This window comes from Gamsiella multidivaricata (assembly GCF_025024155.1).
Source record: "Gamsiella multidivaricata strain RSA 2152 chromosome Unknown BC939scaffold_60, whole genome shotgun sequence".
NCBI classification, from domain to species: Eukaryota; Fungi; Mortierellomycota; class Mortierellomycetes; order Mortierellales; family Mortierellaceae; genus Gamsiella; species Gamsiella multidivaricata.
The window spans coordinates 94,545-121,806 of NW_026251768.1; the positions used below are offsets into that span (position 1 = coordinate 94,545).

The window sequence follows — 27,262 nt, forward strand, 5'->3', positions numbered from 1 at the left end:
TATTACAATCTCTCCCATCTGCATGGCACAAACACAAAAGAGGGCTATCCACTACGGCGCGGCCGAGGGCCTCAATCCAAATTGAGTACCCCCTGCATAGAATGCCCTCTGGCGCCGAGCTTTGCCATTGCAGGGACCGTACCCATGCTGGATGTATCGCATGACAATTATCTCAATTAATAATCAACGTGTCCATACAAGCCTGATTGGTACATCTTCTTCCTCCTCCCCCTCCCCTTTAATAGACTTATCTTCAAGAGTCTAAACAGCTGATGTCCTATCTAGTCATTGGTCTGGACCCCGGCCAATTTCTTTTAATTCTTTCGAACCGTTGGGCAAGGGGGTATAGTAACAAAAAAAAAAAAAAAAAAAAAAAGGCAAGCGTTACCGTTGTTGGTAAGTGAGATACATTCTGCACGTTTGGCGCCGGTTGAACGGCCGCCAAACTGGAAAGACGCGTGAAATCTGGAGCGGATACGGCTTCGCCCACCAAATAAAAAAAATCGACTGGAGACCCGACTTCAGTCAACCAATGATCGTGGAGTAGAGTGGACTGCCGTTCTTCACAAGCCACGAGCATAAACAACAATGCCCAATATGTGGCCTTCACCCGATCACCAAACCTACGGCCTCAACTCCTTCGCCATCAACTTTTTTTTTTTTTTTTTTTTTTAATTGTCTTATACACAGGAAGCACTGCACACGATGTTCAAATCAGCTGCCGCCCAGTCTGCACCGGCGTTGGCCCGTGGATATGCGACCAATGTGACACGTACATTGTTCCCTCGACACTACCGCCTTCGACACAAAATCCAGAACGAGTCCGACGCGACCCCTCTCAAGGATGGCTCGGTGTTCGTTCGTCGCCCCACCGCCGGCCCAACGACTTCCATCCTCTCCTCCGCAAACCCTTCCCCCGCCTCAGTTTCTTCAAGGGTACCGGGATCCGCCACGACCACCCCTGTCTCACATCCTGATCTCCCTCCAGCATTGAACGCCCACAAGGCACCTCGTCCAGAATTCGCAAATCTGACCCCAGAACAGATTGCAGAGATGCGTGCGCTTCGACTCGAGAACCCCACCAAATACACACGCTCGTATTTGGCCAAGAAATACAACGTCAGCGATATGTTTGTCAAGTGTTACATCCCAGCATCAAAAGAGGTCCAGGTTTCGAGGATCAAGGCTCAGCAACGTTCGTTCGAAAGCAAGGGATGGAAAGCACAGGAGATTGTCGTCCAGAGACAGAAGCGTCGTGAATTGTGGTAGAAAATAAATAAAAAGAAGCAAGGAAAATGAGGGCACAGGAATAAAAACGATGCCAAAAATATAAAAAAAGTATGCCATTGTATCCAAAACGAAACTCTTCAGGATCTCAAGCAGGCAGACCTCATTCTTGATGACTTTTTATATCATGTTCAGGATGTACATTTGGATCTGGTGCTTTGCTTTTTTTATATACAAGGGCGAAGGGATAGTCTACAGTTGTTGAGTCGCACATTGGTTAATCATGGTCCAGGAGAACGACCGATAGTATCACTGTGGTTCAAAAGAAAATGCCCGAGGTATTCCAACGGGTTCTGTGGCCTATATAACAATCGAGTAACATACGAGTATTGATTAGCGCTTCTGATATCATCCTTCCTGGTATGTAATTGATGCAGTGGCAGGGACGTGTGTCATGAGAGTCGCTGCCGTACCTCTCTTTGGCTAATTGCTTCATTCCTTCTAGTAGGACAGGTAGTACGGTCTGGTCTAGATAGGGTCTGATAGGCATGGCGGTGAGCTCTGCCTTAGATAGGCCCGCCAGTGGATTTGTAACACCTGTTGCTGAGGATGCTGTAGAACCCTCGCGGTCTGCATTCAATATCTCCTACAATGTTGCAGCAATGGATAACAACCGAAGTTAGCGTCGTTGATCCTGTGTTTGTACAGGGCGGGCAAAGAATAGAGTTGTGGGATGGTAGATCTCCATGGGACGATGCCACATACGCCGATGCTTTTGACCGCTCCACGCTGTGACTCAGTCTTGACTCGCTCCTGTGCTGCAGGCGAGTTCCTGCTGTCGTAACCTGGTGTTGATCGATCCGAGTCCATGTTGCGTTCGCGTCTGTGTCGCCAAAGGGAATCGGGGGGTTCGAAAGGCGCGCTTCTTCCTTCAACTTGGTTTCTGTAGTAGTGGCTTGCCACCAAAATTGACCGACCCGTTTGTGTTGCAAGAAACGCGCTCAAGGGCCCTTTCTTTTTTTTTTTTTTTTTTCAGGCACCCGAGGCACTCAATCAGTTCCACAACCCTCATCTACCCAAACAAACACAGCATGGCCAGGCCGAAGAAGCAGGCCACAATCGAGTCTACCAGCGGTGCGGGCACCGGCGGCAGCAAGTCCTCAAGCACATCGACAAAGCCCAGGAAGCAGAACGCCATCGACACCCTTCGCACCGTTGTGCCAACCATTTTTCAGGAGTCGCAAAAGACAGCGGCCAACCATCGCAAAAACGCCATCATGCTTCGCAAGATTCAGGAGCAGTGCGCCGAGATTGCTGGGGAGGAAGGCGAGGAGGCATTCAACAAGGAATTCATTCGGAACTTGAACGTCGTCTTGGCTATCAAGAAGAAGGAGCCCGCCGCCGACAGGGTGATCCAGTTCGTGTCCTCCTTTATTCTCTGCACGCGAGAAAAGGGTGCGTACGCATGCCAATAGACCTCGAAGCAGGATTTTTCTTTTCTTTCTTTCTTCCTTATGAGGTACTACATCTCACACAGACAACCCACCCATTTGTCCGTAATCATAGATATGAAGGAGGCAACAGAAGACGACGAGGAAGGCGCAGAGGGAATCTCATCGCGGTTCGTCGAGTATCTGATGCATCATTTACTAAAGGGCGTCAGAGTCAAGGAGAAGCAGGTCCGCCTGAGATCATGCCAGCTTATTGCTCTGAGTACCAACTCGCTGGGCGCCATGGAGTATGTTGACAGCTCAAGGAACTGATTTCGTCATACATGAGCTGGAAACAAAAAAGAAACACATCTAATACTGGCGCTGTTATTCAATACGTCCCATGACCGTAGCGATGATTTGTATACACAACTCAAGGACAGCCTGATGGAGCGAGTCAGGGACAAGGAAGCGGCCGTTCGCGTCCAGGCTGTATTCGCTTTATCAAAACTGCAAGGAGGCGGCGAAGAGACCGAGGACAAGAACGATGACGATGATACTGTGGTTCAAAAGCTTTTGGATCTTATGCAGTATGACCCTAGTGCGTAAGTTCTGATCGCGGATATTGCCTTGATCTCAATAGATCCTGTGTATACTATTTCTGACGTCTTGAGCTCTTTTTTTTTTTTTTTTGCTATGTAGCGATGTCCGTCGATCAGCACTCTTCAACATTGAACAGACAAAGACCACCCTGCCTTTCATTCTCGAGCGAGCCAGGGACACGGATGCATACAACAGGAGAGGTGTCTTCACAAAGCCCATGGAGGAACTCTCGGATTTCCGTATTCTGTCTATCGACGACAGGGAGAAATTGCTGCGCTATGGTCTTTCAGACAGGTACATTGTCTGCACAAAAAAACATGTTTGATGTTGTGCTAAAGATTACTATTGGAAACCTAACCTATGTCATGTCTGAAAAAAATACTGAAAATAGAGATGAGGGCGTCAAGAAGGCATGCACGAAAATGCTTGCCACTAAGTGGATTCAACAGGCGGACGATAACCTTCTAGAGTTTTTAGAGCGCCTGGATGTGATGGGCAGTAATGTAGCAGATGATGTGCTCAAGGCGTTTTTTGGCTACCGTGCCGATATCCTTGGGGGTTTGATGTTCAACGGTATGTTGCGGACAATGCTACGGGCGTTTAGAAAGAACATAACTGTTCATGTACCAAATACCAGTGGTTTCTAATGCGAATTTTTCTTGTATGTCCTGTAGATGTATTCTGGGTAAACTTGACGGTGGAAAGCGCATTTTTAGTGCGGGCCTTTGCAGAGTTCTGTCGTAGCAAGGACGACGACATTCAGTTTGAGAAGGCGGTACCGGAGGTGACGCGCCATGCATTTTACATTCAAAAATACAGCAACATCATGCAGGAAGCTGACGAGGACGACCGGCCCGAAGCCGAGTTCATTGTAACGCAACTCCTAATGATTGCCAAGCTACTGGATTATGCGGACGAAAATGGTCGCCGCAAAATGTTCAATTTGCTTCGTAAGTCTCGACCTTTTTTTTTTTGCAGCGACTTCGAAAATCCGACGGTGTTATTGCCACCAGCCTAAGATCAATATTTTTGCTTTTTAGGTGAGATGTTGATGCTGGACGATATCCCCGATAAGCACCTGGACTGCATCGTGGAGACAATGGGAAAGATTTCGCTTAACGAAAAGGATTTCACGCGCATTATTATCGAAATCATTTCCGATATCCGAACCGGAATTGATGAGCAGGAGTATCTTCGGAATCCCGAAAAATCTGATGTGCGTTGCTATTTTATTAACAAAATGATATCTTTTACAGTTTACATGAATCCAATGCTGATGTTTAGTCCCCCTACTGCATTTTATCTAGGATGACGACGACTCCCCTGATGACCAGACGATGGATCTGACAAGCACTCCACGGAAACGAAAGCGCAGCATAGTAGACAAGACACCAAGCAGAAGATCTTCGATTGCAGTAGAAGACATGGGGCAGAGCACCAGTGAGATTGATGCCATGTTGATCAGGCTGCGGTGTCTAACGATCACAAAGTTCATGCTGGAGCGAAGCACAGAGGTAATTGATTATAGCTTGAATGGCTCAAAATGAAATCAAACAGGTCCTTTTCAGCAACTTATGGCTCTTTTGTATGTTTTCTTTAGCCACTCAAGGAGAATTCGTATATGTACGGACTATTGAACGAATTGGTGATCCCCGCACTGGCAAGGCAGGAAGAGGTCATGCAGGAGCTTGGTCTTCAATGCTTGGGCCTAATCTGTGTCCTGGATCAAAACCTCGCCCAGAACAACTTGGAGCTGTTTCTGACGTGTATCTTTGCAGAGAACGCAAACGCTCAGATTCATGTGCTTTCTCTCAAGGTATTAATCTAAAGACAGCTTCTAGATTTAGGTCCCGGTGCCCTTTCCAGAATGCTAACATTCCATACTCCCCGTCGATGAATGGCCCATAGATCGTGTTTGACCTAATCCTATCCTATGGATTAACAGCCATGTCCATTCTTGTCACGGAGGAAAGAATCATTCAGGACCTGACTAGGAGCTTGGAGAGTCCTATACCAACACTGCAGGCTGTTGCCGCGGAGGGCATCGCCAAGTTGATGCTCACCAAACTGCTGAAAAATGCGCAGGTATGTCCAGCGACGACTGTAACCCGTTTCCTTACTAATAGGACAGTTTGTATTCTGACGAGTCCTTCTGTTCTCTTCTCTCTGACATTACCATAGATCTTGCGCAAGTTGATTATCCTTTACTTTGATCCCACGACTGCTGGCAACAACCACCTGCGCCAATGCCTCAACTATTTTCTGCAGGTTTACTTTCACTCATCTCACGACAATCAGGTCACGCTCAGTGAAATTTTTGTCCCGATCATGGTTCAACTTATTCAGATGCAGCAGGAGGCAAAAAACGAAATGCCAGTACCGGCTATCATGGCACAGCAGTTGTTGGAGTGGTGTGAGCCCCGCCGTGTATTAGGGTATGCCATCTGTTTTTAAAAACCACGGTTTAGCGACCACACCAACTGTGTAGCGGCCTTTGAAGCTAAACTTGCGCAAATCTTCTCCATTTTAGAGCTGACGACGAAAATATAGCAGCTGATGGCAAGATCGATTTCGGCTTGCAAGCGAATATCGCGATCGAAATCGTCAAGGTTATGTTCTCGGAAACGAACAGTAAGGTTCCAGGCATTGGAATGCAATGGTCAGGTCTCTGCAGGCTCTTAGCTTGAAATATGAACTAATGATCACCAACTTCATTGTTCGTTTGGTTGCACAGATATTCGCAAGCACCTGCCTCTCATCCTGTACAAGACACGACTGGATGGGGATGCAGGCGAGATTCGCCTGAAAAAGTTAACGCTCCTCATGGGCAACTTGAAAGCGGTAGGCTACTCGGGCGTTCATACATCTTTTCGAACACAAAATCGACGTGATGATGGCCATCCCATTGAGCGCTAAAACCACATACTTCTTTTGATTGTTTCTATAGAAACGTCCTTTTACAGAACCTATGAGCAAAAAGTACCTGCTCTCGGTTGAGAAGAATATCTTGAAGATGTTTGAGGATGCACCCCAGTCCCTGGATGATGCAGAGTTGAACAAACTGGTAGAACTTACAGAAGAAATCTCATTTGTCGACAAGTTTGAATTGCCAGAAGGTACCTACTTGTTCGCCTTTCAGATAACAGAACGTCTGAAACTATTATTAGAGGGTTATTCGCTAATTGTAATGGGACAAACCCATGTTTTTATCACTTCCACCGAGTAGAACCAGACGAGGTCATCCCAGCACTCGCGACCACTAGAGGTCGCAGGTAGGTGTTGTGGCAAAAGCTTACCCAGCAAATCAATGCGATTACAGGTTCTTGTTTATTAACGCACATTTTTTTTTTTTTTTCAATAGGACTCGGTCCAAGAAGGCCCCAACGAACTCAAAGCTGGCTAAGATCATCAAAGATATCGATGCCATCTTGGAGTCTTCAGAATCCTCAGAATCCGCGGAAGAATGGGAAGCAGAAGATGACGACGATGAAGATGATTGAATGCGACTCGGACTATCGATATCTCTCTGTAATAAAACACTTCGTTTCTGTAGATGCAACTTTATTACAACGTTGTCTGGTGAACGCACACACGCTCTTAATGACGGCCTCGCTTGCGATCATCCTCACGACCGCTAGAAAGGGCGCTTCTTTTTCTGTTTGCTTCATCTTCGCGATCCCAGCGTTCCTATTGATTAAAGCACATCCGCATTGTCGGGTATATTTGTGTGTGTGAATAAAACGAATCGATGGAGTACAAAAGAGCAGGCAAGAGTACGCGTTCATTATCCTAACGATATCCACCAGTCGCATGTACCTTGTCCTTTTCGGCCTGAGATTTCTCTTTACTGCTGCTGCTGCCGTTACCACCTCGACGATCATCTCTGTCCGACCGGTCAAACCGCTCCGACCGGTCTCTGTCTGAGCGATGGTAGTCGCGATCACTACGGTCCCGGTCACTGCGCTCCTTGTCGCGGTCGCTCCTTGAGCTGCGCTCTCGACTACCGCCCCCTCCGCTCCCCTCTCTACTTGACACGCGACTATTGCTATCACGATGGTCGCTGCGGTCGCGGTCGCGGTTACGGTCTCGGCTGCGATCGCGATCCCGATGGTCTCCACGACTACTGCCCTCCCGAGAGTCCCTCTGGTCGCGGTCGAGACTACTCGGCCGTGGGCTCTGACTGCGTCGGTCGTCATGATCGTCACGATCATTTTGTTTTCCCTGCTGATGACCCATGGACGGCATCATCTGTCCCCCAAAGGGAGGTCCTTGTTGAAAGCCCATGCCCTGGTTGAACGGAGCCCTGCCTCCCTGAAATCCAGGCCCACCGCCAAAATTATTTGCACCGTCCCACTGGTTCATATTGGGTCCGCCTGGTCCTCCACGGCCTGCCTGTGGTCTGAATCCATCGGGTCCTTGAACCATGGTCGGTCCTCCTCTTCCACGGCCAATGCCTCCTCCACCTATCATGCCCCCACGCATATTAGGTGTACCAGCTCCACGCCCATTGCCTCTAAAGTTACCTTGGTTGAACCCATCACCCCCAAAGAAAGGCACTCCGCCCTGCTGGAATTCATTCTGGAATGATGCGCCGCTCGGTCCGTCGCCGTGGGAATCGTCGCCGCCAGCAGGCACACTGCTGTTCCGTTGAAACGACGGACTTCTGTCATTACGCCCCCCGCCTCCTTCATGATCCGCACCGGATCCAGCCTCATTTGCGTTTCCACGGCCACGCCCAGCATTCGCAGGACCTCCGGGTGGACCATTAGGGCCACCAGGGCCACCGGGCCCTATAAACCGACCGCCACGTCCAGCGCCACCAGGGCCCCCTCTTTGGTTCATCGCATTCATCATGTTGCCCATAGGCATACCCATACCGGGCATAGGCATGCCACGACCCATCATCCCTGGCATCCCTGGCATTCCTGGCATCCCTGGCATTCCTGGCATTCCTGGCATCCCTGGCATCCCTGGCATTCCGGGCATAGACATCATTCCAGGAAGTCCCTGCATACCTGGCATAGGCATACCCAATCCGAGTTCCGGAGGCAAGTCCATCAGTAGCTTGGGATCCATATCAAAGCCCTAGATATACAGATTAGAGATAAATAAAATATTACAAGATTAGCAAGCCAACGCATGTTTATCTTCCGGCATCGTGTCCAGCATTCACGTTTGTTATCGACATGGCGCCTTACCGCAAAGGGATTCTCGCGCATCATCTTTTGTTTATGGCAATATGCCCTCCAGATGTTTTCGTTGAACCCATAGTTGAAATAATCTGTCAAATCCGCGCCGGGCTTCCTCCAGGGTTTATCCTCGACTCCATCTAGATCCACATCGTACAATTCGACGCCGTCGATTGAGCCCACAGCGTTGATGTCGACCCCACCAGGTTTCGTGGCCGGGATCACATCCACGGTTCCATTGGCGTTTGTTACTGTTGTCGTCCCTGATTTCGCAGGTGTGTTCGTCTTGATATTCACAACCGTTTGTCTAGAATGTGGTAAGGTCCGGATGCGCCATTAATAAGGAATGCTTTGGTACGATGGAGGCGGAAAAATAAGAAACCCTACGTACTTTGATGGCCCTGCTGATTCCTGTCTGTTCTCCTCGTTATCCATGACAATTTCAATATCCTATCCAAAACAACAACGACAACAACGATCAGTCGATCGGTAGTCAAGGATCCTAAAACCATCCATCTGGTACCAAGTACTCAAAGAGATCGTCTTGGTAGGAAGCTACTTACCGACTCGCTATCCTCTTCTTCTTCAGACTCGTCTTCCTCTTCCTCTTCTTCTTCCTCTGCTTCTTCGTCATCACCATCTCCCTGACCTGATCCGCTTGCACCTTCTTTCGCATTCGTGGCCCCAGTGACGTTGTTCTTTTTGTCTTCTGCTGATTGTGTGGCACTCGTCGTTCCTGATGTGATCTTGACCTCCGTCGATCTGTGTAAAATCCAGCAAAAAAAAAAGAAAAAAGAAAAAAAAAGGGCAGCCCGAACAAGGAGAATCATTCAATTAGACAAGATATAAGCATTATGGATCCAAATTCGTATCTAGCCCCAAGAACATGGAATACAAACACCTACGAGGATCCTCCTTCACCGCCTACGCCATAGAGATCAAACGATTCGCTATCTTGACCTAGAAGGGAGAGAGAGAGAGAAACGCATCAAATTGTTTTAGTGCACTATAGATGAAGTGAAAGGAATATCATGCAGTCTACTGCCTTTTGTCGTATGCGTGAAGCAACGTCGCGATCGACATTGTCTTTTTTTTTTTTTTGTCAGCGGGGGAGGGAGTGCAATGACATACCTGTGGTTGCTTGTGTAGGGGCATTCGTGGCGGGTTCTGACGAGCCATACAAGAACTCGTCATCATCGTCTGCTATATGCGAGCTCATGTTGAAAAGTGTATGGTACTGGTGCTGGTGCTGGCGCTAGTGCTGGTCCTGCTGGGGGCTGCCCGAAAGTTGAGTTCAGAACAAGGACGATCCTGTTAGGGTCCTGCGTAGGCTTTGTTGGTTCTTCCTGTGAGCGCTCTGTTGACAGTATGAGGCGTTCCTCGAGTCCAATGAAATCCAGTCGCAAAAGGTCGGTGTCCAGATGAGAGGTGTCCTGGATGGATGCAATCACAGGTGGTTGGCAAGAACGGTCGAGAGGTCGCAAAAGTATTTACGAGGGAAGGGGTGCCAGGTGCGTGTTTCTCGTGTGTTTGCTCGCGCCAGGACCATGTCTCGAAAACCAAGCCACTCAGTCTCTATCCCAACCTCCTTTGGTCCAAGTTAGTAAAAAAAAAAAGCTGGAAAGCATACTTTATTCATTTGATGGTATTTAACTGGTATCTATGATGTATAAGTGAATGAATGCAACAATTGTGTATCTTCAAAGATCGTCCTTCGCGATATCAAGCCTCCGTTTGACCGGTGACCGGAGTTCCCGCCGCTCAATGCCCGGGCCCGGGACAAAACCTCGTTGCTCGTCATAATCCTCCACGTTCACCTCTCGCCCAGCCCGAGTGATCATAAAGGGCTCTTTCTTATTCGGCCTCTTCTTCTTCTTTCTCCCCCTCAAGGCCTCTGCCTCTGCAGTGCATCCTTCGTGCTGGACCACCGTTGAGGCCTGCATCTGACAAAGCGCCTCCGTCTCACACGCAGATCCCTTATGGCAGGGCCTGGCTTCCTCAGACAGCTTGGACTCGTACTGAAGATACGTTTCAAAAAGCTCTCGATCGTCCTTCATTCGCTCCACAGCGCGGTGCCAGAATGCAGGTGATAGCGGTTCTTCAGGAGCCAGGGGAGCACCAGGATCGCTGTATGTTTCCCGAGCAGAGTATTCCAGTTTCCATTCAGGATTCATGTCATTTGCCTCCCAATATGCTGCTTCGCTGATGATGTCGGCAATCACTGTATGCGTGTTGAGCACTGAAAACGTCTTTGCGTCGATATCATACCACCGGATGGCCTAGAAAAGAAAAACGAGCATAAGTAATTGAATCCCTTGCAGATGAAGGACTTGTATGAACAAAAAAAAAAAAAAAAATAGAGAATAGAAACTCACTGGGTTCGATCTATCAAGCGGTGTGATACTTGGTCCCTGATAAACGACATTGACAGCCGACTCCTCATTCTGCTCAGCCGCGTCTGGATCGTGCACGACGATGAACTTGTCCTGGTGATAATGGCCTGTAAAGATCCCCGCGATAACGTGTGGCGAATATCTGGCGACGATCTTCTGGAAGAGTAAAGACGATCGGGGCAAAGTTCTGGTGACCGGAGCCATGTGTCCCATGATCCAAACTATTGTTATACACCGTATAAGTGCGTTAATAAATACAGCACAAATCATCCCAAAATTTGGTCCGCAAGGCTAAAGCCCCGATATTGATCGTTATTATACCTCGCTCGTTACGATCCTCGCTATCCTGGAGCTCTAGGATCAGGTCATGAAACATCCCACTGGGATCATCCTGCTCCGTGTCCAGCATGGTGAAAAAGTTACGGACATAGTACAGGTCGGTATTCAGGGTAATCAGCTTGAGACCAGGCATAGGTCTCGTCATGAACATGGCGTTGTGTGAGCGAGCATACTCGGCTTCCACAGAGGTGATCCAGTTGTTCTTCTCCCAAATTCCTGCAACATGATCGTATAACCTACGCAGCAGCCATAACATATGATGTTTGTGAATATGGTCAACGATTCGTATTCTAACTGACCCTGTAATGAGTTCAGCCAGGCATGTTCCAGTGTCTAGCCTACTTACCATTTATGGGTGATGTACGAATTGGGCCGCATCCGACCTGGCGCCTGGTCACTTGGATAGGAATCATGGTTGCCCATGGCCACATACAGCTTCAAGTCCTGAAGATATTGCTTGAATAACTCGTAACTCCTCGTCTCCTCGTCTGCAATATATTTCTCCGTGATCATCCAGGAATCATGACTCGCGATATCACCCGTAAACAGCCCGAAGCTCGCATTCGGAACAAACCTTGGGATGGCCTCTAAGGCACTCAGCCCCAACGCAATGGGCGTATCACATTTACCATCGCCCCATTTCGATGCCGGCTTTTTTATAGGCCCTGGATCGTTCCATCGCCCATAATCACGACAGCAGATATTATGGCTGCACTTTGCTTCCGTTCCTGGTTTGTAAAGCGGATCGAGATGCCAATCTGAAAAGTGTAGGACCTGAATGGTCTCGCCACTGGGCGCAGGCTGCTGAGCATTCGTTGGCTTTGGTTTGGGGAATTCAATGGGCTTGGGTCGGTGAAGCGGGACGGGACAGGATCCGGGGAAGGAATAGGCGCAGGCGTAATATCCATCAGATCCATCCAGATTCATCTCTGAAAAGATGCCGACCAGCTGCGGTCCCAGTCGCTCCATCAGGCCTGTTTGATTTTGCAAGAGTAAAAAAAAAAAACTGTAAGACAAGATGGATGGTCTCTAAAAATCTTCCTGATGGAACATGAAGCGAAGGCCGTACTTACCTGCGCAGGCATCTAGTCGTTTGAAAGAGTACTTGGCACAAAGAACTCTAAGGACTCCAGGAACCATCTCTGGTGCCTTTAATGAAAATGTCTTGGCCATCCTCATACCCTGCTGACACATCTGGCAAGAGTCCAGTTCTGGAGAGTCGAGAAGATCTTCGAGGTCACTGAAGACTTTGCTTGCCAAATAGAGATGCTCCCGATGGATAGCGACATCATTATTGTCTGTGTATTGTCTCTTGCTGTTGAATTGGCCCATAGAAGCGAGGGGCGTAGCCCGGACAGGCACAGCGATTGTTGTGAGCAGACATGATATATATATCGCTGTGAACAGGAGGTATGCCACAAGAGCAGCTGTTCCGGCCATGTGTTCTAGCGAAAGTCTTTGCTGGAGCGGATTCAGTGATGTGGAAGATGAGATGATCAAGGTGCAGGTGCTGCTGTTCCTGATGCGAGCACTCGATCATAGACTGAGTGATGAGCAATAGAACTTGCGCCCCAAGAGATAAAAAGAGGGTTGCAAGGGCACCGGTTGCAAGGGCACCGGTTGCAGGGACACTGGTTGTAGGGGCACTGATTGCAGGGGCGCTGGTTGCAGGGGCGAGCTTATAGACTAGCACAGCCTCGTGGGATAGACACGCCCAATCAAAATGGAGAGGTTTATTAAATTAGCGCTGGCAATGGCTCAGTAGGGAAAACTTCTGACGAGAAAAACGGCTTATGATGTACCGGCAACAGCGAGCCTAATATGGAAGAAGCAGAAGAGAACACGTTCGAGTGAATAAAACGATCAAGATGAAATGCATAATACCAGGCATCAGACAGATACGAGAAAGACTTACTTCTTCAAGTGCTCCATAAAGACCTGGAGGGACACATCGTCAGTGAAAATAGCCTGACCGGCCGGTGCGCTACCATACTGTCCTCCAGAGACATGTGTTGTCGATGGATTCAACTTTGACAACAAGAAGCGTGCTTGAGATCCATTTTGGTCGCACACAATGTATCGTGGAATCGGAGAACGATCGACCAACAGCTCCTGGGCATTTGCTACTGGTAATTCCAAGAGCTCCTTGAAGTTCTCGTATCCAGCCTGTTCATGGTAACCAGCCTTTCTCCATGCCGCAATCGTCTCTCCATGGAAAATAAGGATATAAAAGAAGGTATCCAGCAGCAGGATAGTGTCAGGCTTAATGGATATACTGTCCAGCAGAACTGGTACGGGTTCGCCCTCGAACCCATACGACATGAGTGTTGGCTGGATCATGATCAAAGAATTGTTCACATCCTCATGATTCAGTACGTGTCGGTAGTAGGCTGTCTCGTCAGGTGAATTGTTGAAGACCTGCAGGAACTGTGAACGGCGGAGATGGAACATAAATTGCGGGTAGATCGAGAAGTTTTCAGAGAGCCGGAACGACTGGGGTTCCTCCTTGCGGTAATCTGCAAACCTCTGGCAGAGTCGGATCAGCATCCTGTCCAACCAGCGCAACACGTCTGGGCCGTCATCAATGTCAGCTTTGAATACAGCAATACGGGCCATAAGAACAGCTGCCGTCTCTTGATCGAATGACTGACCAATGATGGGGCTATTTCCCTCTACCCAACTATTACACGTAAAAGTAATTGACGAGATCGTATCCGCATTAGTATACTTTCCTAACTTGCACTGGTCGATGTTTTTTTTTGTATGCCTCATTAACATAGTCATACCTGCGAGCGACAGTGGTGACGCGCAACTTGAAGTGTCCGCTTGAATGCTGATAGTGGGTTACGAACTGGATGAGCCCGCGAGAGCCGGGCTGAAGGGACTGCCCCTGCTGGTTGACCACCTCAAAATAGATGGCGTTTGTCGTCCTAGAATTGATACCGCACATCTTCCATGCTGACGTGTTACCGATTCCGATTTCAGTTTCGCCCACGGATGCTGTCTTTTTGTTGGCGGATACTGCATGGCCAATCAGCCCACAAATCTTCAGCTCCTTCGTTGTCTATTCAAAGAGAGACAGAAAGTTATCAGCATCGTTGACTCGTCCTCCGAACATCAAAAAGCAGCTGTTGGGATTGTCGAGGAGCACTTACTTGTACGGCTAATGTGCCATTGAAGCCCATCTTCAGGTGACCTTCGCCGTCCTTCTCAAACATCTTCTGGAAGCTCTGCTTGAAAATAGCGGTGGTGAAGGAGTCCGAAAGAACCATGGTGCCTCCAGTAAAGTTGACCATCGCCTTCATTTCCAAGAGTCCGATTTGATCCAAGCATCCTCCGAAAATATCAATGACATGTCCATTGGTTGATGCTCTCGTGGCAAGTCCCTCATAAAACTATGTTCAGATGAACAGGCCATCAAGAAAATATTAGCAATGATCATTCCGCCAGTTGCCAGATGGACTATACGGCAATCATTCGTCATGCCTACCTTGGAAGCCTTTTTGTAATGCTTGACGTTCTCCTTCTCAATATCATGGTGAGACCGAATAGGCTCCTTGAGGTCTGGTCCAACGACCATTCCAGGGCCCTCTGTCCCCGCACCGCCGACAAACAACATCACGCGGCCACCGTTATTTTGATACGCGGTCTCCAGCAAACCAACAGCAACACTCATAGCGACACCGGTGCAGCGCTGAGGACGCTTGTCGGTGGCTACAGGCCAAGGATCACGCTGGAGCTGCTCCAAAATTGACGACAGAGTGTACTCACACTGTTGAATGGGCAGCAAGAAGCGAGAGTTGCCGCTGGGGACAAACGGTGCTGGCTGTCCAGGTCTGACCGGCTGCTGGGGGCGCATCGCCTGGGCGGTTAGCCCAAGCATCTCCTGAATTTGCTTGGAGGTATAGTCCTTGTTCCCGCGGAATACATATGACTTTGGACATTCACTGTACCCCAATTCGTGGACCTGGGTCTATGGATTGGAGAGCCATATGTATTTGATTAGCCCTCGTCTCTTGTGAGAGTAGACGTAGCATCGACAACATGCAGGTGGTACTGTACCATAGTGCCGTAGGTGATCAGACCAACAAGAGCATGCGGAGGAAGCAAACTCAAGCTGACGACTAAGGAGTCCTTCAAGGCCTTGAGGTCGTCATCGTCAATGCACGTATCTACAACGTAAAGGAAGATCGGCGGGACTTGGGCACTCCTGGCGAGTGTATATTCGATAGTCGTGTGCTTAGCGAGCAGTTCTGCAGGAAGATTGGTGTTGGAGATGTCACGGTAGTGAGGAGGGAATTGGTTGCGGTGCAAGCAGAAGGGGCAAATCCAGAGCTTTCCTCGGGGATCGATTTGACTAAAGATCATAATAATAGGAAAGGGTCAGATTACGTCGCTCGTGATCACGCTTAGCGCCCCCTTGGGTGCCATGGATGCACTTTACCAGTAGGGGTTGAGGATGGCACCACATGTATGCTGCTTGCAGGTGACGGGTTCGTAATAGATCAGCGGTAGATCTTCGCGTTCCTTCAACGGGGTGTACAGGGCAGCGACGGGGACGACTGTCCTGGTGGCCTCCAGTCGCGATGAGGGCCAAGCGTTGAAGGAGAAGCGGATTCCATCCTGCTCTTCGATTTCCTCGAAGTTCATGGTCGTGGTTATTTGAAGTAAGGCAGAGAGAGTATGGGAAGTGAGATGAGGTCGATGGTGTGCGAACAAGATGATGCCAGAGATGATCTTTATCTTCGAAAAAGGGCAGGTATTGAACCGAGCGCATCCCAGCCACGTACAAGTTGCACAAATTATATCCAGATTTTACGTGTCATGCCATCAACACGACACCATAGAGCCGCAGGATATCTTTTCTGGATTGCTACTGTACTAGGCAGTGGGTTGATCCCAGGCTGAATGAGGTCTTTTTATTGCAGACCCTGTCCCTTCTACACCGATACGAGGATTGCGGACCATGCGTCGCGTGCTCATGGGGATTTATGTTAATAAAAAATAAATAAAAAAATAAAAAAAAATTCTACACCGATACGAGGCGATTGTGGCCCTGTGTATCTCGCGTCCAAATCCACGCCAGCGCAGAACATCGGTGTTCCTGATGCTCTTCATCCAATATCTCCGCATCGACCGAGTCTACAGACTGCACCGAGGATTCTACATCCCACGAGCACCCATGGTCCTGCGATTGCATCATCCCAAATTCAAACATCGAAACGCGCCCGTCGCACAATGTGCACATCAGCACAGACCCAGAACTGTTCACCTTAAATGTATGCACTGTGTTCTCGCCCCGATCATCGTCTCCAGCTCCAACTCCGGTCACGACCATACCCGCCCTTCCACTTGGCTCGCTTGCATTATGGGTTACCATGTCTCTTAGCTGAACACCATCCATCGATCCTGTCGACACCGCAGGAACCCTGCTTCGAGGACAAACACGGATCCTGTACAGAAACCGTCCTGTCTGTCGGCTCCACACGCACAACATCCCCTCCAGCTTCGAGTTCGTAACCACGACCGCATCCGTAATCGCCATTCGAGATGCATACTGCTGATATAACACAGACTCGAATTGAACGTGATCTTTGGCCGGAAGAGGCTCGTCCAGATCCATGAGAAGCTTTCCAGTAGTAAAGTCATGGATCTGATAGCCCTCGATCACGGATCCAGAGCCGATGAGCGATCCGTGGATCGCGACCGCATAGACGCCAAGGCCAATCTCGCGGGAGAGAAAGAGGTTCGGGATCAGACGGAGGAGCGTTCCAGAGATGGCATCCCATACGCGGACGGTGTGGTCAGACCCACCACTCACCACGGTGGTGTTCTCGATAGCGACCGCTATTAGTTCAATAGGATGAGCAGTGTTAATACGTAACAACGATAAATAAAATAAAAATAAAAGAGTGGATGTTAGGCGAGTAATTACCGTTGACCCATCCGATATGCCCTAACAATGCGCGCCGACTCTGGATCGGACATCCATATTTTGCCACCAGGTCCTTAAAGGACTCCTCCATCTGACCCCCATTCACAGCACAGCACCACCCTTGATGAACATCCCACACCCTAATAGCTTCATCAATCGAACAGGTAACCAGCAGTGTCCCTTGTTGATTCACCGCCATCCCCGAGACCAGATCCTGATGACTATTAACGGAATCATCGATGTCGACTGACTCCTGCATGGACCAGTCCAAGACCTGGATCAACGGACGAGATCGGTCGCGTTGCGTTCTCACGCACACGCGGGCTTGAGGGATCATACAGATCTCGGCGTAGGTGCAGAGACTACAGCTCATCGTATCCTTCAACTTAGACTTGAGGCGGTGATGAGCGACAGGGTAGATTAAAAAAGGCAGCGATGAACTTGCGTCCGTGCTTGTATTGGATATGGCAGATGTCACCATGGCCGAGTCAAGAATTAGGACGGAGCTGCCGTCTCGAGCGAGTACAGGCGGCTGCAGGGCGTGATCGTGGAGATGATGCTGGTGCTGATGATTATGGGACTCGTGGTGTAGGGTTTCTTGAACGTGATTCTGTTCAGAAGAAAGTGACGATGGAATGTCTGTGTTCTGCGTCAAAGTTTTAGTGTCCCGATAAGGCTCGATAACTAGAGCCTGCGCTTGCTTGTTCAACCATCCAGAATGGATGCTGAAGGTGTGCTTCCAGTCTTGTTGTTGCTTGCACACAATGCTGCTGTCATACCATGGTTCATCCAACGAATGAGAGAAGAAAGAGCCAGGAAATGCAGCAACAGTAGCATGTCGCCAGAGAAGATCCTCGTATGTCCTGATGATGCGAAGCCAATCTCGACAGACAGAATAGAGCTTTGGCAGGGTTGTAGGATGGCGTCCAGCGACGTGTAGGAGTATATCGAGGACCAGTTCATTGGGGAGTCGCAGCGACGAAGATTTTTCTGTTGTGAGCTGACCCATTTGGAGCGGCGCAGAGGAATGGTAAGTAGGGTGCATGGGTGTGGTAAAGCGGAAGAGGGGGAATTGGGGTTGGGGATCGAGTGGGAGACGCTGTTCTTGATAAAGGATCACAGAGATGCGAGATGCGTGTACCCCATGGGTTATGTCAAAACACAAATGCCGCACCATTTGATTTGAATCGAAATAGCATAACTTTAATAATGGCGATTCGATAAGTTCATAATAACGTTACAGATAGACTAGAGACCCCACAGAAAACAACAGCACCAGAGCCAATACCGCGAGTGCCGGGCGACCCGCACTTGGATAAAAGGACATAAATAATGAAGCGGCACTCGTCATTATCATTGTTAGACGTGGTATCTCAAAAGACGCGGTGTCGTCTTTTACGCATCGCAGCCGTTAGGAAGGATAAAGCTCTCAGAGCGGATGCTTCCGAATGGAGAATTGGCACCAATGACCCTGGCCTTAGGGCCCAAACCACGCTTGGCGAATGCCTTCCAGATGTCGCACTGGTACTTGCCCTCTGTCAACAACTTCTCGGCCTGCAAAATAGCATCGCGGGCCTGGATGAATGAAGGCATGCATGGTTGCAACTTCATGCCATCGACAACCAGCTGCAAGACGAGCGTATTGGCATAGCTGGTCTTGTCGTTTGTGTACCAGATGTCAGTGAAAGGAAGGCGGAGATGCAGGTTTTGGTAGACCTCAAACAGCATCTGTGCCCAGACTTCACCCTTGGCATGGACTCCCCAATAAGCACGACCGTCCATGGTTTTGAACGTTTCGGGGTTGGTCTTCATTGAGGTCGAGTATGGGAAGCGACGGATACCGCGACCACCGCTGGCATAGGAACCCATTTCGAACTCAGATTCATAATTGTGGGTAGCGTTCTGGCGGAACATCGTCGCAAAAAAGTCGCCCCATCCCTCACCCATTCCACCGGCCTCACCCCATCCCAAACATCCAGAGTTGGCGGGGCCTCCGGTTAAGCGGGTCGAGATACCGTGGGCGTATTCGTGAATGATGATACCACTCTCGAGGTCTCCATCGCGGGCTACTTCAGTGATATCCCAGACATACATACGCATCTGACCGTGCTGACCATCGGGAGGTGTAGCAAAGTTGGCGTTGTTGTACCCCGACCCATCCTGCGCATTGGCAATCACAGCGTCATTACCCAATCCTCCGCGCCCAAAGTTGTTCTCCTGGAAGTTGCCAGCCTCTTCGTCGAATCCGTAATGGTAGAAGATATCATGGACCTGGTTATTCCAGTAGAACAAGTTGGTAATGGCTGCATCGACATAGGTCACTGGATCTTTCTCAAAGTCAATCTTGAAATCAAACGTGAGTTGATCGTCCTTGCTCAGCTTGCCTTCAGGCTTGGGGTTGTTCTGCCAGTCGTTTCCATTCCTGCGGTTCTCGCCAGCGTAGACATTGTTGCCGATCGTGGTCGTAAAGTTCTTGTTCTGCCCCTGACGGTTCCATCCCAAAGGAGAGGCGGGCAAATGTTCAGGATCGACAACCAACTTGCGCTCGCCATCAAGGGGATCGTTCACGCCCATGGGGAAGACGTTGTAGGTGGCATCTGAAACCCAGTCGACGACTTGCATGACGTTTCCAGTCTCAGCATTGACCTGGACATGGAACCAGTTGTCAGTATCCTTCATCTCGACCTGGAAGCCATAAACGAGCTCGAGGGTGCCTTGCTCTGTTTGAATGTAGGCCTGATTGACGGGGACCTTGCCGTTGGCAGTAAGTGGGCAGTTGGTCATGATAACCTCTGCCTTGTTTGAATTGAAATTGTAGGTCGTAATGATATCCATGTCCTCTGGGCGAGGGATCTTTACATTGAGGTACTTTGCGAACGACAAGAGAGCATCTTGGGGCGAGAGAGTGGCCTTAACATCGGGGCCTTTGATGGTCGACATGTGCTTCTATTAGATTATGGCGGAACACGCATATGAGGGTCAGTATTGTGCTTGACCGTCTATGCTCGTCATGCTAATCTCCCTAGCCAGGTTCGTGTGCCTCTTCGTATCCTATCATATAGATGCTACATAGGAAGGAGCTACTACAGTTGCCGCTATCCTGGTCCCAGCTGGTACTCAGAAGCGTGGTTGGTGGTCCGTCATATGCTTTCTGACACATACACAATTGGCCAGCCATGGGGTCCTATGGCCGAAGTGTATATTTGCGCCATATCCGTCTTGGCATTCTTTTTTTCATGTAGAACAGTTGAGCAGCAGCTACTATATACAAACTACTTACCAGATGAAGACTACCGCGGCGTCTTCTGCCTCCAAAGGCCAGCTGGCGACCCTGCTCTGCAAGGTTCTCAGCCTCCTGCTTGATCCAGTCCTGAACCGACAACGAGTCGGTATCCTGGCGAGCCTTGTAGAACGAGTCACCATAAGAGATAACGTTGCCGTGCTTGTCGACGTTGATGTTGATGTCGCCATTAACGACCTCGAGACCATTGACGACCTGGCGAAGGTAGACGTGCGTCACGCCATTGTGCTTGGAGGTGTATGCGTTCTTGACGATGTAGTCAGATGAGGTCAAGTGCTGCTCCACAAAGTCGGTGGCAACCTTTTTTGGGTTCTGATTTGAACCGGTGAAGAAAGAGTGGCTGTCGGCGAATCCAGCGGCGGTCGAGGGGGCGCGGTACTCTTGGTGGGCCAGTTCAGGGCCAAAGGGCAGAACACGAGCACGGTGGGCACTGGCCACAGCGAGCATGGCAGCGAAGAGGGAGTAGGACTGGGTCTTGGAGAACTTCATGTTGGTACGGTGTAGAGTTGAGTAGTAGTGAAGACTGTTGAAGCGACACTGACTGAGGGTAGTGGCGGTAGTGGTGGCGGTGGTGGTGGTGAAGCGAAGGCGCTTGGAAGTAGGTATTTAGAGATGGTGAAGATATATACAAAGCAATTGACGAAGAGAATAAGGAGAGTGAAGAAAGGTTAAAGAAAGGCGAAGAGATGTGTGAAGAAAGCAAGGTGTGAGAAAGTAAGGTACAAAGGCGGGTTTAAATGAAATTTGGTTGTCCGTCTACACCCCATTACGCATTTCTCTTGAGGTCTAAAAGAGGAACCATGCCGTGCATCACTATACACGCCGTAAACACTGCACTGTCTCCCAGATGGACCTTATTCCCTCAAAAAAGGACACAAAGGAAAGGGAAGGCTTTATGTCGTTCTTGTGTGTACGGGAAAAGGGTCCATGGGACCTCATGGATCCATCGTTCATACTCGTTCATGTCCACACTCATATCTATACCTGCATTTCACCTCATTAACAAGACGCAATGATCACTCACAGTGCTATGAGTGCTACCGCTGCTCCCTTCATTTCCATTCCCAGCAACTATCCTTCTCTTTTGCTGCTCTCTTCTGTGTCATTGGTGAGGTATGCTGACTGCCTGTAGTCTTCTTTGTTTGCCCCGCAGTCAGGAAGGAGTGGAGAAGAGGCTGTGAGCAACAGCCCATTTTTTGATGGTGTCCAAATCTGGATACCATGATACCATCGATCATTTGGCCATCACGCCCATTCCTGGGATGACGCTTTCAGGGCTCGAACGCGCGATCGTCTATGTCCTCTTTTTTTTTTTATGGCTTGTAAGTGCTTGTATAAAACACGGACTACGTAGTTTCCCCCGCTACTACCACTACTGAACTTTCAGCTCCTCGATTTCAAGCTGGTGAGGGCCCTGCTGGAAGGGTGATTCAGTCAGGCCCAAGTCGTACATGAGACCCATCATATCCCCACTCCAGACCCGCATCATCATCGCCCGAATCTTTTCCTTCGCATACATATCAGCTGCTTCATCTCCCGTCATTGACTCTACGATCTGCTGTACCCATGGCTTGGGCTTGGGGAACGTTTTGACGACAATATTCTCGACCTGCATGTCCGAGGGTAGACGGCCAGCATTCTTGTGCGCCTCCAGGCCATAGTCTCCAGCCAAACGCACAGCTTGGGACAATCCACCCAACTTGTCCACCAATCCAGCTATAGAGTTACAGCAAGATTATAACGTAATATAACACTTCGGTTAATTGTCCTATAGCTGACTCAAATATACAGTGCCGGTGTCAATGAACTTGCACTTCTTACCTTTCAGTGCTTCTCTTCCGTTCATCACGCGACCTCCCGCGACGTTCTCGACTTGCTCAATGGTCAACTTTCGGCCATCCGCAACGCGCTTGATAAAATCGTTATAGGTCGTGTCAATCTGTCGCTTATAGCGTGTCAAAGCAGCACCCTCCAAGTCATGCAACAGAGAAGTGTCAGATGAACCAGTGAAGAACTGCTCCATGCTAACCCCAATCATTTTGAAGAACTCTGGTGTAAAGTAGGGTCTTAACGAAGCGACTCCAATGCTTCCAGTTACAGTCGTTGCTATTTTTTTTTTTTTTTTTTTTTTTTTGGACAAAAAATAAAGTATTATCGTGGTCAGCATCACACAGCGGGGCTCTTTCAAAATGACAAAAGTCAAAGGTGAGGAACATACGTTGAGCCATAATGGCCTTAGCGTGGGTCGAGATAAAGTAACCTCCACTGGCAGAAGTGTTTCCAAAGCTGACGACGACAGGCTTCTTCTTGACGTCCTGACACCATCGAATGGCGTCTCCTATCGTGTCGCTAGCAACAACATCACCTCCACCAGAATCGATTCTTAATACAACGGCATCCACGGTAGGGTCGTTTGCAGCCTCTCTAATGCCCTTGACAATAGTATTCGCTCCGAAAAGGCCGCCACCCCTGTAAAAACAGATAAGACGAAGTACTCGGTCAGGAACCACTAGCATGAACTGCGACATCAACAATTTCCGAGATTGCAACGGTGAATTTACCTCTTGATACCGCCGACGAGATAGACAATACCAACGACAAGACTGGGCTCACCGGTCTTGGCCAATGCGTCCGTGTGCTCCTTGGCTTTGACGCGGATGTAGTGGGCCATGCCGAAGGCGCCGTTATCCTCAACCATCTTTCCGCAATCTCGCTTGTAAAGCAGTCCATCCACGAGTCCCTCATCCTTGGCCTCAGCTCCCATAAATGGTCCAATCTGGATAAGGTGGTTCAGTTTTTCTACGGGGTCGCTTCCAAGTGTCTTTTGGCGCGATTTTGCAATATCGGCTAGGATCTGCGAGTTCAGGCCCTTGAGGAGATCAAACAGGTTTTGCTTCTGCGGTGGAGGGAGCTCCGTCTCTGTGAACGGACTGACCATGCTTTTATATTCTCTACGAGCCTCAGCGCGCACTGCGAGGGGAAATTACGGATACAGCGATTAGAGTGATGTCGCATGACATTACAGTATAGTTTTCTTCTGATGGCAAATAGTAGAGCATATAAAACTCAGTATTACATTACCTTGAATACCAAAGCGACCTAGCAAAGTCTTAAAGAAAGGCACAGTGGAGGACAGACCGACCAAGGGGATGCTTCCGCTAGGCTGCATATACACCTTGTCGAACACAGAGGCCAAATAGTATTGCGTTTGGTTGTCTATATGCAATAGAGGTAGGTTAGCACCTCAGGTCTTCGTAGTATAGTGGTACGGATCAAATTCTTAGTGCAAGAGTGCAATACCAAAGGAGTCAGTGTAGGCAATAAGCGACACCTTGTCCTCGCCGCCGAGAGCCTTGGCCTTAGCTTCCTTGAACTCCTGAATAGCACTTCTGAGCTCCTGTATTTGAGCAAGTCCAAGACCTTTGGCTTGCTGGGTCTTGTTGTTTGCGGTCGAAAAGTTGGCCATGATGCCAACGATCCTTGGGTCATCCTTTGCATGTTTGATCGCAGTTACAACGTCGATTAGGGAGGAAATTGGTGAGGGCGAATCGCCTCCTGCAGCCCTGAGCAGCTTTTGGTAGCCGCCCTTGTCGGTATCAGTTTCTACAATTGATCTATGAAGAAATGCCGATGATCAGACTGTTAGATCTGCGAAGCGGAGCAAATGAAAGCCATCGATGCACAGAGCGAATCATGAGCGCTGTGTCTTACCCGTCCGTGATCCTCCAATGGAGCACTGTGTTTGGTGGAATGGTATCTCTGATCTTTTGCAACCTCCAATTGCTGTTGCACAAAGAGGCGGTTGATAACGTTAGATAGTAGATCGGGCGCTGTTTGATCTGATAGGTTTGCCCCATACTGTATAAGACATATGGCGTCTGCACTTAATACTTACTAGAAGAAGTTGGCACTGCTGTACATGAGAAACAATCCAAAGGTGATCTTGCCACGGTTTGCCCAGGCCTTTGAGAGCATGGTTGGTGGAGGTGTTTTCTTTTGCCATTGTCCAGTATTGGAACCATTACCATGCGCATGTGCATTCTGCGAACCCAGAACTGACCCGCCTACTGATCCCGCAGACGCTGGCTCCGGTGGGGTTGGAGGTGTTGGTGGAGTCGGTGGGGTCGATGCCATATTGCTTTTAGACCTGATACGTTGGAGGGAAGAGCGTGGGGCAAATGAGGCGTGTGCGCGTTTCCAGTCTCTGGTGGCTTTGATAAAAGGAATTCAAACAGGGACAGGGACGGTCCAGTAGCAGTCTGGACCTGGCGCGCTGAAGATCCTCCCCAGCTCCAAGAATACATACGTGTACATCCTCCTTTTTATTTCTTCTTGAACCAACAGGAGAGAGCCAAGGGGGGAAGGATATGTAGAAAATCATACTCTGGAGGGAATATCGAGCGAGGCGCGTACGGTTGAGGATCGGAATATAGTCTTCTGGCAAGGGGCGCGCGGTGGGTTTCCAGAAGAGGAGGGGAGGGGGGCGACTGACATGTCTTGTTCCTATTTGCTGAAGATTCTCATCGGATATTGATCTTTGAATATAAATACCAATACAATAAAAGCCCAGTGGAATGAAAGGTAACTCTGTTTTTAGAGTTTCCTATTCGCCCGTTGCCCATTGGAGACAACACAGCCTGTCCACCCACACCCAGCGCGCATATAACACGTCCCCCTCTGGCCCTCCCTCATCCTCATCCTCATCCTTCATCTCTTTTCTTCCTTCTTCATCTTTCCTTCTCCCCTCGCTCCCCTCGCTCCCCTCGCTCCCTGCCTCTTCTCCCCCGCACACATAAACATCCCACACACACATCGCATCATCTCCACCATGAAGGCCACACTGTTGCTCGCGTCTCTCGCTATCGCCACCGTCGCCTCGGCTGCTGGTCAGACCTACCTCGAGGAGACCTTCTCCGATAACTCCTGGGAGGATGTAAGTCATTTCCATCATCGTCCTCGCTCTTCTGCTGGTGTTGCTGCTCTAAAATGTGTTTCTCTGAACTTCTGCTGACCTGAATCTTTACTTTTCATCTTCAATTGCCTCGCAACCCAGCGCTGGACGACTTCCTCATCAAAGGATAACCTCGGCAAGTTCGCGCTCTCCTCTGGGACCTTCCACCCTAACAAGGATTACGCCCAGGGATTGCAGACCACTGAGGACCACCGCTTCTACTCCATCTCGGCTCCCTTCTCGACCGTCGCCGACAATTCAAAGGAAGATCTCATTGTCCAGTACACTGTCAAGCAAGAGGTCGCCCAAGAGTGTGGTGGATCATACTTGAAGCTGCTTCCCGAAGGTTACGACGCCAAGACCTTCAACGGCGATTCTGAATACGCCATCATGTTCGGTCCCGACGTCTGCGGTCCCGAGAACCGCATCCATGTCATCTTCAACTACAAGGGCAAGAACTATCTCACAAAGAAGACCCATCCCGTTCCCAGGGATAACAAGACCCACTTCTACCGCCTGACTGTCCACCCCGATCAAAAGTACTCGCTCGTGGTCGATGGCGAGACTCAGGCCGATCATGTCTCGCTCGAGGAGCACTGGGAGATCTATGCCCCTCGCACCATCCCTGACCCTGACGACAAGAAGCCTGCAGACTGGGTTGATGAGGACCAGATCGAAGATCCCACCCACGTCAAGCCCGAGAACTATGACAATATTCCACGCTACATTCCAGATCCTGACGCCACCCAGCCTGAGGACTGGGACTCTGAGGCTGACGGCGACTGGGAGGCACCCGAGATCACTAATCCCGACTTTGAGGAGTGGGGCCCCAAGTACATTCCCAACCCCGAGTATAAGGGCGAGTGGAAGGCCAAGGACATCCCCAACCCAGAGTTTAAGGAGGATCCCGAGCTGGCCCACTACAAGATCGGCGGTATTGGTTTTGATCTCTGGCAAGTCAAGGGCGGCAGCATCTTTGATGACGTTGTTGTCACCTCAGATGCTGAGGTCGCTGACAAGTTCATGAACCAGTGGAAGGAGAACTTTGCCAAGGAGAAGGAGATTGTCGCTGCCTTGGATGAGCGGAAGAAGAAGGAGGAGGAAGAGGCTAAGAAGGCAGCGGAGAAGGCAGCTAAGGAAGCCTCTGAGAAGGACAAGCACGACGAGCTCGATGAGGACGACGAGCCAGTCGCCAAGAAGGCTGAGCCTGAGGCCGCCAAGGAAAGTGAGCCTGAAGTTGCCGAGGAGGAGACTAAGGAGGCCGAACCGGAAGTCGCCAAGGAGGAGACTAAGGAGGCCGAGCCGGAGGTCGCCAAGGAGGAGACCAGAGAAGAGGTCAAGGAGGAGCCTAAGGCTACCAAGAAGGAGGAGAAAGACTCTACTGAGACCAAGCACGACGAACTGTAAACTAACTATAATTGCTTTGATCAGGAAGAACCAAGAGGGAAAAAAAAAAAGGATAACCCATTGTTTGTTTTCAAACACCAAAAACAATAAATAATTGACACACATAGAAACCATGGCACCATGCAAGCTTAATTGGCCAGAGTGGAAGTGTAATTCAGGGCGTCCTTGAACTTCAATTGACAGAGGTGTGAAGCGTGTGTTCACAAGAGAATGAAGGCTGTCCGCCTTTGTGGCACGATGCATTCAATCTTAATTGACGGACTGCTGGCCAATCATGTTGCGCTACCTCTCCCTGTTGGTTCCTGGCAGCAAAATAAGGGAAACGTGTTCTCTCCAGGAAGCGAATCAGCCAAAGGGAAACAGCACGGGCGCTTGCTTCTGTAGAGTGTTTCCGTGAAGGGAACGAGAAAAGAGAGCTCAGAAATTCATACGCGCAAACGTGAATGATTATTCGACGAAGGCGCCCACAGCCGGGGCCAGGGTGCCG

The 27,262-nt window shown here is 49.5% G+C and overlaps 10 protein-coding genes across 10 annotated transcripts; 3 read left to right on the plus strand and 7 right to left on the minus strand.

Moving 5' to 3' along the window:
- Positions 1-664: 664 nt before the first annotated feature.
- BC939DRAFT_459967 (mitochondrial ribosomal protein subunit L20-domain-containing protein) lies at positions 665-1,323 on the plus strand. Its single transcript, XM_051556802.1, has one exon. The coding sequence runs from the start codon at positions 706-708 to the stop codon at positions 1,267-1,269; it is 564 nt and encodes a 187-aa protein (XP_051409389.1). The 5' UTR covers positions 665-705; the 3' UTR covers positions 1,270-1,323.
- Positions 1,324-1,358: 35 nt separating this feature from the next.
- Positions 1,359-2,268, minus strand: BC939DRAFT_459969 (Dpy-30 motif-domain-containing protein). The gene is made up of 3 exons (XM_051556803.1): positions 1,993-2,268; positions 1,701-1,873; positions 1,359-1,587 (listed from the first exon to the last, which is right to left on the minus strand). The coding sequence occupies exons 1-3, from the start codon at positions 2,095-2,097 to the stop codon at positions 1,509-1,511; spliced, it is 357 nt and encodes a 118-aa protein (XP_051409390.1). The 5' UTR covers positions 2,098-2,268; the 3' UTR covers positions 1,359-1,508.
- Positions 2,269-2,318: 50 nt separating this feature from the next.
- Positions 2,319-6,760, plus strand: BC939DRAFT_505672 (nuclear condensing complex subunit; the record flags this gene model as incomplete). The annotated part of the gene is made up of 16 exons (XM_051560691.1): positions 2,319-2,682; positions 2,794-2,965; positions 3,071-3,262; positions 3,360-3,554; positions 3,652-3,833; positions 3,935-4,210; positions 4,301-4,476; positions 4,568-4,774; positions 4,861-5,076; positions 5,169-5,345; positions 5,442-5,695; positions 5,791-5,891; positions 5,995-6,101; positions 6,208-6,376; positions 6,487-6,532; positions 6,622-6,760. 16 exons carry the CDS (start codon positions 2,319-2,321, stop codon positions 6,758-6,760), a joined length of 2,973 nt encoding a protein of 990 aa, XP_051409391.1.
- Positions 6,761-7,049: 289 nt separating this feature from the next.
- BC939DRAFT_531209 (uncharacterized protein) lies at positions 7,050-10,049 on the minus strand (the record flags this gene model as incomplete). The annotated part of the gene is made up of 6 exons (XM_051561603.1): positions 9,581-10,049; positions 9,355-9,409; positions 9,013-9,211; positions 8,841-8,899; positions 8,459-8,756; positions 7,050-8,345 (listed from the first exon to the last, which is right to left on the minus strand). The coding sequence occupies exons 1-6, from the start codon at positions 9,666-9,668 to the stop codon at positions 7,050-7,052; spliced, it is 1,995 nt and encodes a 664-aa protein (XP_051409392.1). The 5' UTR covers positions 9,669-10,049.
- A 100-nt stretch (positions 10,050-10,149) lies between these two features.
- BC939DRAFT_505674 (Metallo-dependent phosphatase-like protein) lies at positions 10,150-12,513 on the minus strand (the record flags this gene model as incomplete). Its single annotated transcript, XM_051560692.1, has 5 exons — positions 10,150-10,728; positions 10,825-11,063; positions 11,164-11,417; positions 11,528-12,155; positions 12,255-12,513. 5 exons carry the CDS (start codon positions 12,511-12,513, stop codon positions 10,150-10,152), a joined length of 1,959 nt encoding a protein of 652 aa, XP_051409393.1.
- A 459-nt stretch (positions 12,514-12,972) lies between these two features.
- BC939DRAFT_505675 (uncharacterized protein) lies at positions 12,973-15,831 on the minus strand (the record flags this gene model as incomplete). The annotated part of the gene is made up of 7 exons (XM_051560693.1): positions 12,973-12,997; positions 13,097-13,861; positions 13,968-14,245; positions 14,337-14,576; positions 14,672-15,154; positions 15,244-15,538; positions 15,626-15,831. The coding sequence occupies 7 exons, from the start codon at positions 15,829-15,831 to the stop codon at positions 12,973-12,975; spliced, it is 2,292 nt and encodes a 763-aa protein (XP_051409394.1).
- A 280-nt stretch (positions 15,832-16,111) lies between these two features.
- BC939DRAFT_459979 (WD40-repeat-containing domain protein) lies at positions 16,112-18,186 on the minus strand. Its single transcript, XM_051556804.1, has 2 exons — positions 17,117-18,186; positions 16,112-17,028 (listed from the first exon to the last, which is right to left on the minus strand). Exons 1-2 carry the CDS (start codon positions 18,159-18,161, stop codon positions 16,211-16,213), a joined length of 1,863 nt encoding a protein of 620 aa, XP_051409395.1. The 5' UTR covers positions 18,162-18,186; the 3' UTR covers positions 16,112-16,210.
- A 111-nt stretch (positions 18,187-18,297) lies between these two features.
- BC939DRAFT_459981 (Fungalysin metallopeptidase-domain-containing protein) lies at positions 18,298-21,149 on the minus strand. Its single transcript, XM_051556805.1, has 2 exons — positions 20,397-21,149; positions 18,298-20,062 (listed from the first exon to the last, which is right to left on the minus strand). The coding sequence occupies exons 1-2, from the start codon at positions 20,904-20,906 to the stop codon at positions 18,512-18,514; spliced, it is 2,061 nt and encodes a 686-aa protein (XP_051409396.1). The 5' UTR covers positions 20,907-21,149; the 3' UTR covers positions 18,298-18,511.
- Positions 21,150-21,707: 558 nt separating this feature from the next.
- BC939DRAFT_262280 (peptidase family S49-domain-containing protein) lies at positions 21,708-24,882 on the minus strand. Its single transcript, XM_051551072.1, has 8 exons — positions 24,313-24,882; positions 24,129-24,200; positions 23,718-24,031; positions 23,499-23,633; positions 22,979-23,387; positions 22,636-22,886; positions 22,239-22,523; positions 21,708-22,133 (listed from the first exon to the last, which is right to left on the minus strand). Exons 1-8 carry the CDS (start codon positions 24,549-24,551, stop codon positions 21,790-21,792), a joined length of 2,049 nt encoding a protein of 682 aa, XP_051409397.1. The 5' UTR covers positions 24,552-24,882; the 3' UTR covers positions 21,708-21,789.
- A 363-nt stretch (positions 24,883-25,245) lies between these two features.
- On the plus strand, positions 25,246-26,775 carry BC939DRAFT_505678 (Calreticulin family-domain-containing protein; the record flags this gene model as incomplete). The annotated part of the gene is made up of 2 exons (XM_051560694.1): positions 25,246-25,350; positions 25,471-26,775. 2 exons carry the CDS (start codon positions 25,246-25,248, stop codon positions 26,773-26,775), a joined length of 1,410 nt encoding a protein of 469 aa, XP_051409398.1.
- Between the last annotated feature and the right edge of the window lie 487 nt (positions 26,776-27,262).

What these genes read in the sequence shown, in the direction of transcription:
- BC939DRAFT_459967 (XM_051556802.1), top strand. Translation starts at nt 706, where the DNA reads ATGTTCAAATCAGCTGCCGCCCAGTCTGCACCGGCGTTGGCCCGTGGA.
- BC939DRAFT_459969 (XM_051556803.1), bottom strand. Translation starts at nt 2,097, where the DNA reads ATGGACTCGGATCGATCAACACCAGGTTACGACAGCAGGAACTCGCCT. An exon ending in GAGCGGTCAAAAGCATCGGC is followed by an intron (nt 1,874 to 1,992) that starts GTATGTGGCATC and finishes GCAACATTGTAG; the next exon opens with GAGATATTGAATGCAGACCG. An exon ending in AAGCAATTAGCCAAAGAGAG is followed by an intron (nt 1,588 to 1,700) that starts GTACGGCAGCGA and finishes ATTGTTATATAG; the next exon opens with GCCACAGAACCCGTTGGAAT.
- BC939DRAFT_459979 (XM_051556804.1), bottom strand. Translation starts at nt 18,161, where the DNA reads ATGCACCCTACTTACCATTCCTCTGCGCCGCTCCAAATGGGTCAGCTC. An exon ending in GCATATCGGATGGGTCAACG is followed by an intron (nt 17,029 to 17,116) that starts GTAATTACTCGC and finishes TTGAACTAATAG; the next exon opens with CGGTCGCTATCGAGAACACC.
- BC939DRAFT_459981 (XM_051556805.1), bottom strand. Translation starts at nt 20,906, where the DNA reads ATGAAGTTCTCCAAGACCCAGTCCTACTCCCTCTTCGCTGCCATGCTC. An exon ending in GCCGCGGTAGTCTTCATCTG is followed by an intron (nt 20,063 to 20,396) that starts GTAAGTAGTTTG and finishes ATAATCTAATAG; the next exon opens with AAGCACATGTCGACCATCAA.
- BC939DRAFT_262280 (XM_051551072.1), bottom strand. Translation starts at nt 24,551, where the DNA reads ATGGCATCGACCCCACCGACTCCACCAACACCTCCAACCCCACCGGAG. An exon ending in CATTGGAGGATCACGGACGG is followed by an intron (nt 24,032 to 24,128) that starts GTAAGACACAGC and finishes ATTTCTTCATAG; the next exon opens with ATCAATTGTAGAAACTGATA. An exon ending in AGGTCGCTTTGGTATTCAAG is followed by an intron (nt 23,388 to 23,498) that starts GTAATGTAATAC and finishes TTCCCCTCGCAG; the next exon opens with TGCGCGCTGAGGCTCGTAGA.